Here is a 7,500-nt window from a genome sequence, read left to right as displayed (position 1 = left end):
CTAGAAAACAAATTTAGCGCATTTCATGATGTTTTTATGGGAAAAAAAATCTGTCAAATAAGATACTTGTAACTTTACCAAATACTCTTTTCAGTTCTCGTATGACTATCATACTTCTCGCAAAGCAGTGGAAATCTCGTGAGGCAATACAATGTGGCTTGAAGGAATGAAAAATAAATTAAAGAGAAGCACGGTAGTGATAAAGTTAATCCATTCCATAAAAGCACTGCGTTGCAAAGATTTTTTTCATCAGCATATTAATGGAACGCTTAACTTTTTTATAAATTTATTTAGGTAGCACATGAAAAACTGCACCGTTAAAGCTAATTCAGACGGCAGTCGGCTCTCCTTTAGAAAGGTAAAACAACATTAATAAAACATGTTTTGTTAACTCCTAGTGAAGAGCGAAGATCATTTGAAATTACTTAATTAATTAAACAGGTGCCACCGAAATTTGAGAATTATTCTGTCACCGTTAAAAGAAATAAACCCATTACGTTTGCATAAAAAATCAGACAACATGCATGATTAAGGTAAATGCTAGGTTCCTCTCACCTTGATAAAAGTGATGTTCCCAATACAATAATTTTTCTTCTTGGCAAACTCAACTTAAAACACATATAACAACCCGAGGCTGTCAGCTAATTAAAGATAACGTGACAAAATGGGGTTAATACGAAATCAACTGGCTGCATATGATACATTAAAACTACAAAATTTTAAAATTCATGTTGAAAGTAAGATCCAAACAGAATGGTAATGAATTGAAAGCGATCAATTTCTTCGAATAAAAATTTAATAAAGCTGCAAAAATTACATGTCTCATTCCCCATCTGTATTTGAAGGCTACTCCAGGAGCACCTTACCTTACAGCATCATATCCCATATGATTACAAATAACATCCGCATTTTAGAAAAAAAGAAAACCAAATTTACAATAATCATATATTAAGAAAATTCGAATGTGTCATGAAACATTTCCCAACCATGGTGTCAATATCATGACATAATCTTGACCCTTGCCTCCGAGTTCAGATTGATTTCCTTTGCGCTTCAATTCGCTCACGGTAACATTTATTTCAAAAGCGAGAGAGAATTATAAACATGATTAGCAAGAAGGCGAGATTATGGCCGCATTGCGTCATGCAATTTCTTCCACTCAACAGTGAAACAGTGACTAATCACAACCTACAGATTACAGGACCCTATTGTAGCGAGACAAAGGGAGAAGCAGGCATCTCTTTTTAATAAAAATTACAAGTATGTCGATATTATTATAATTTATCTTTGCTCTAATACAAAGCCCAATTCTACCGTAATTTATTCATTGAGACTGTGAGCAAACCTAAAACAAAGCACTCTCAATTCAGGGTATGACTACAGACGAGCGTTACAACCAGGCCTCCCTCATCATCCCCAAATGTATGGGAACTGTTAGGGGCAGATGTTTGTGTTACAGGATGGGGGAAGGCGAGGGGAGGGGAATGGAGAGCTGAGGACGACCGAACAGAGGTGGAACAGCAGTGAGTCACTATACACATTCCACAGGGAAGCGGTATTCGTGGAAGGTTCGCGGTCGAAATGGATCGACAAAAGCAAAGATAGATGAATTTTCTTTAAATTTAAAGTAGGAAGAATACTACCCACTACCCCATAACGCTATGATGCTCCGCACACCCATATAATATAATATAAATATATATATATATATATATATATATATATATATATATATATATATATATATATATATATATATATATGTGTGTGTGTGTGTGTGTGTGTGTGTGTGTGTGTGTGTGTGTGTGTGTGTGTTTTCTGCTTGTAAAAATACGGAATATCGGGTTCGACAAAGTAATAATGATACATAATAAAATTCATTTCGGGTACAATATGTCAAATCTTGCGAAAAAAACATTAACGAATGTATATCAAATGGTATTATGGTAATGACTTTACAAATGTATATTGGTAAAGATTATATCAAAACGTTAACAAAAACAAGCTGATATCTGCAGAAGTTTTGGCTAAGCCTAAATGACACATAGATGTAAAGAACGATAAAATCAACGATAAACAATGGAACAAAGGACGGATATGTGAAGTGAGGTTAAAGAAATATACGCACACAGTTAATTTTATAATTTCTAAAGAACTTAAAATATAAACCATCAGTCTTCTAAGAGGAATACAAACAGGAGAGGCACAGCCTTCCATTCATTCTCAGTACATACATACACACATATGTTTATATAAATCTATATATATACATAGCCTATGTGTGTGTAAGTGTGTAAGAGAGCGACATTCCTAAACGTAGGAAAAGCACTGAGAGAAAAGTTGTTCCTTAGTTTTTCATTTCTTCCAAACTAAACAAATCAAATTAAAAATTAAACCAAACACTTAAAACTTTAAGACCAAACATCCACCGCATATGAGAACCAGAGCTACACGCCATAAAGAAACTCAAGACCTGCTAGCTTTTATCTTTCGAACCGTCGACAACTCGGCAAAGAGGTCGACTATGTTTTAAGTAGAATGTGTCCTTTGACAGTCGTCCCCCTCCCCTAGTCTCCTTCCTCCCAAGCACTTCCTGGGCTTCTCTCTCTCTCTCTCTCTCTCTCTCTCTCTCTCTCTCTCTCTCTCTCTCTCTCTGTTTGCAAGGCGTTGCTATTAGTCTTCGAAGATTCTCATCATACCTCGTTTGTATGTCGTGCTCATCGCTTTGGTGAACTCCTCTCTCTCTCTCTCTCTCTCTCTCTCTCTCTCTCTCTCGGCAATAATCATCTGCAAGTCGTATTTGATGAATATTCATAGTCTTTAAAAACCACTGGGCTTGCCAGGTCGATAACCGATCATTTCTCACCTGGGAAATTATCACTTTCATCTCTCTAATTACACCTTTCTTCTTTTTTTCATTTTCAACATACATTTTAAAACGGGCTGTCCTGTCCTTGTATCTCAGTTGGAGATGTTCTTACAAATGAAAAAAATCTAAATTAGATATAACCAAAAGAAATCAACTAAATTTCATACACCGGCTGAAAACGAACTAAAATCAATTATACTGATGACTGGTCTGATTAACTCACAGGAGATACAGTATATCGACTTGACGATCAATAAAACCAAAATATAATTATAATTACAAGGTATAATTCACGTAATCACAGCAGTAATAATAAAGCCCTATCTCCCACAACGAGCAAAGAACATCTTGCAGTATGTTAAAAATTACGTCTGTTACCTATCACACAACACTCAAGGATATGTTAATTAGCAGGATTTAATTAGTATGACGTCAGTAACTTTAACAGCACAAGAAAAATCTACTCATCAACTTGCTAAGTAAGTGTAATGAAGTTTTCTATAATTCTTTTCAGCTTTAGAACTGAAATACTCATAGGTTAACAAACTTTTGAAAAATAGTAAAAAACGTATACTGGTGTACCTTATGCATGAATGCAGTCACCTGTTTAGGCTATGAATACCGTGACAATTAATTCACATGTCTAGAGATAAAAGCTGTATATGTGAACATATTTATCATACATAAGCGCATGCGACCGCACACACACACACACACATACATATATATATATATATATATATATATATATATATATATATATATATATATATATATATATATATATATATATATATAATATATATATATATATATATATATATATATAAGAATGTCAGGATAACTTTTAAATAATGGTTCAGGTACCCGCTGTTTATTTTGGACCTTATGTTACCGAAATATATATATAGATGTCGACTCTAAAATAATCGTTTTGGTAGCGGTGATAACAATGATAGGAGGTTACCTGGTCTGTAAATTCGAAACACATTTATAGCCAAAATATTGTATATATATTCTGTGCAAACACCCACACGAACACACACACACATATACAGTATATATATGTGTATGTGTGTGTGCGTTCATGTGGGTGTTTCCACAGAATCCATATACAATATTTTGGCTATAAATCTGCTTCGAAATTACAAGCCAGCTAACTTCCTATCATTATTATCACCGCTACCAAAACGATTATTTTAGAGTCGACATCTGGATTCGCATAATTTCTTGATAATTCCCCTGGAAACGACGTATATAATTCGGCAACATAAGGTCCAAAATAAACAGCGGGTGTCTGAACCATTATTTCTAAGCGTCTTTATTTATCCTGACATTCTCAATATACTTGACTGACTACTGCGATTATCAAAAACATCAAAGAAGTTGCCATATTACAGGTACTTGTAATAGGACTTGGCATTATAAATCCAAAGGTCTAATTTTAGGGTGTATAACCTTCAGAAGTGTGCATACACTATTATTCTGACATTAAAGGCGAACCAGATATGATATGTGACTGAAATGTTTGAGTTCTCGGGCAACTAAAGACATCATAACTTGAAACTACACGTATGAGAGGCTATGAATAAGGACTGGTGGAACCCAAAATGAAACATCAAGAACACAGCTCCTGTATTATTCATTAATTCGACCCCCACCCAACACCCAGATCCCCCCAAAAATAAAGAAATAAAATGTACAAAAAACTGACATAACCAATAAATTATCAAAGACGCTGATATTAAAATTAACAGGAAAAATCTACTTCCAACCATGAGCTCGAAATGTAAACCTCTAAAAATAAACTAGGAGAGATGAAAAATAAAGCAGTTAGAACTACGAGCCTTTAAACACATACAGGCCAGATAAAGAGGTGTATTCCAAACCAACGACCAAGATATTCATCGTGCAACATCGAGTTCTACGTAGTCACTGGTAATGTCATATTTTAAGGCTTAGCAGGGGTAATGAATTGGGAGTTTGGAAAATCCCTTTCGGTGGTGAAGGATTTGCCTTCAATAACAGACGGGACATCACTTCATAACCAAATGTTCGTGCTTCATGTAGGCTATCTGACTGTATAACCTGCTTTCACTGTAGGTATTCCTGTCGTTACTGGTCCTACAGGAAATTTCGGAAAATGTTGTCCCTACGCAGAGAACCGGAAAGAAAAAGGGGAGCACAGTGCCCCAGGTAAAACTGAACTAATCTACTAAACAACATTCAGTGTCGACGTTATTCGTGTTGTGTAGGCTACTGAGTCTTGCTGAACTAGACTATACAGTAAGCTTCCATATTACGGAATGTCTGTACGCGAAAAAATGCAATGATGCGAGGGATACGAGATAATCAAATAACGATAAATTTACGCCAAAGAAGAGGTTCTGGCATGGCCTAAGGTTTAAAATACTGATTACTTGAGCAACGCCAAGCATACGGCTCGTCAACGTGCAACCTACGCTGACCAGAAGCCACATCTACTGTAAGTCTAAACATACTTGCATCTTCCAAGTGGGGCGGGGGAATGAGCGGGCCTCATCTAACCCAAATAAAAAAAAAATTATGTAACTGATACAAATGCATGAATACAAGCTTTAAGATAAATATTATCAAGTACTAAATATATTCAATTTGATCCCCAATGAGGCCTTGGGGCGTGAAGCGTACACACAACAACAGTGTTTTTGGGATTTTACTTCTGCTGCACGGAAGTAGAGATGGATTCTAAAGCTTATGGAGATATAAAAACAAAAGACATTGGCTGCTCTCCTCAAAAGCTAGGTCACGACATGTTTTTCATACATGAAACCAAATTGCATTCTACCGACGTGTAAGTTAGAACAAAAGAAACGCAAATTCTACGTTGGAGAGGCTATGGTGAAGGCCAGCATTGCCAAAAAAGATACGAGCAAATATTAGTGGTTACCTGAACACCTATCGGTGTGAAGCAAATGAATATGAGAAAACACTCGGCTCCTATTCACGCCCAAATAGGTCCTTTCTTAGTAGCGATTATCTTTTGAAATTCAGAAAAAAAAAACTTGAGGTCCTAGTGGGTCGGTTTGTAAGACTACGGTACCATAGGATACGGCAAATTTGTCTAAACAAACACCGCATAGACACTTTTCCATTATACAAAACATTAAAATAACACGGGCAAACAACTTCGCACTGGGTTTTATCACTAACGCTACGTCTGATATGCATTAACATCTTCCGAATCAAATATAACACACGGGTAGGCACCTCAGCTAAGACTATTTACGATACATAAATATAATGAACTCTGAAAGAGATTTAGGCCTATTTTAAAACCAGTATCTTATTTCGCCAATTGTCTAGCCAGTCAGATCTCTCCCAGCATTATGAGTTCGTTGGTATTAGGCTACGGTGACTAACCTTATCCCACGTTCCCCAGAAAATGCATTAGGCCTACTTGATATAAAAAAAAAACTATATGAGCAAAAGGTGAAGCACAAAGTCTACCGGATGGACAAAATTAAATGCATATAGTCTAATAAGTCGTTCAGGCTATGGGTATGCTATAAATGTCAAGATACAAAGTAGCCATAAATTAAATAATTCAATCACTACTGATGCCCAAGAAGCTTGATCGATTCCCAGTACATGTTAGCCATTTGGGCTAATTAACCAAAACCCCTATCATAAAGAAGTCTAAGAATAATATGTGATAATCTTTACGGTTCTCCCCACCCTCAGAAGTTAAGCCATTATCATAAAAAATAATTTCTAAACGGACTAAATATGCAACACATTACGTGTATATACACCAGATTAAGTACAGTAATTAACAATCGCGAAAATTTAATGCAGCCAAAAATGGTGATCTTTGGATGACCTGTTGAACTGAGACCTCAATTGTGCAAGGCGGGATTTTAATCGAGAAATAAAATCGAACCGTTCATGCTTTGAGGTTGGCCTATCGTTAGAATAACTTCAAAACTAAATATAAGGAAACTCTAACTGATATTTCACAATCAAAATTCTAAGTTTAAAAGAAGAAAACTGAAGATTAAACAGAAAATAATCCTTCTTTACCTGGTTTTAGAGCTGTCCCGCTCACGCTTCTTGGCCTTCGACTTCAAAAATCCCAAGACTTTTTTTGGCTTATCACTCACCATTTTCACCAATTATAAAACATCTACGTGCAATAACAGACACCGATTTCTATTAACTTTACACTAAGTACAAAAGCATAGCAAAGCATATTGTAATTCACTAAGGGAAACACATTTTCAAATTCAACGGTATTACCCAACATCCACAGACACCAAGATATTATGGTTTGAGCGGTCGTTGCCGATATTACGTCTACCCAAACTCGTACGGCGCGGAGTTAGTACTTTTTGAATCGCATTGAACAACAAATTACACGAAAATACGAGATGAAAGGACAATCATACGCTTTCAGTATAATGCGCGGATGAGATTAGGCTGTAATATGTAAAAAAAAAAAGTTAACAGGAACGATTTTACCGTAGCTTTTCAACATCGTATGTCTGGCACCTAACGTGAGACCGGTGTAATCTTCGATACCACGAGTTGCAGGTGCGCCTATTTCTTTTTATGACATGTAGACTGCTGGTATACCATACATATAAGATTAT

The 7,500-nt window shown here is 35.9% G+C and overlaps 1 protein-coding gene across 3 annotated transcripts in view; it reads right to left on the bottom strand.

Moving 5' to 3' along the window:
* Window positions 1–7,500, bottom strand: part of LOC136842560 (protein Shroom-like) — a 981,749-nt gene that overhangs the window by 935,228 nt on the left and 39,021 nt on the right. For 2 of the 3 annotated variants that reach the window (XM_067110016.1, XM_067110019.1), the window contains exon 1: window positions 6,932–7,180. The exons of the other annotated variant lie outside the window; for it this stretch is intronic. In XM_067110016.1, coding sequence (XP_066966117.1) covers window positions 6,932–7,014 — 83 coding nt within the window. In that variant the 5' untranslated portion in view covers window positions 7,015–7,180. Of the gene's footprint in view, window positions 1–6,931; window positions 7,181–7,500 lie in introns of those variants that run through there. 3 annotated transcript variants of the gene reach the window in all.

The sequence above is a fragment of the Macrobrachium rosenbergii genome, chromosome 10 (assembly GCF_040412425.1).
Source record: "Macrobrachium rosenbergii isolate ZJJX-2024 chromosome 10, ASM4041242v1, whole genome shotgun sequence".
NCBI classification, from domain to species: Eukaryota; Metazoa; Arthropoda; class Malacostraca; order Decapoda; family Palaemonidae; genus Macrobrachium; species Macrobrachium rosenbergii.
The sequence above is the reverse complement of the archived record's forward strand: the minus strand, read 5'-3'. Positions and strand labels throughout refer to the sequence as shown.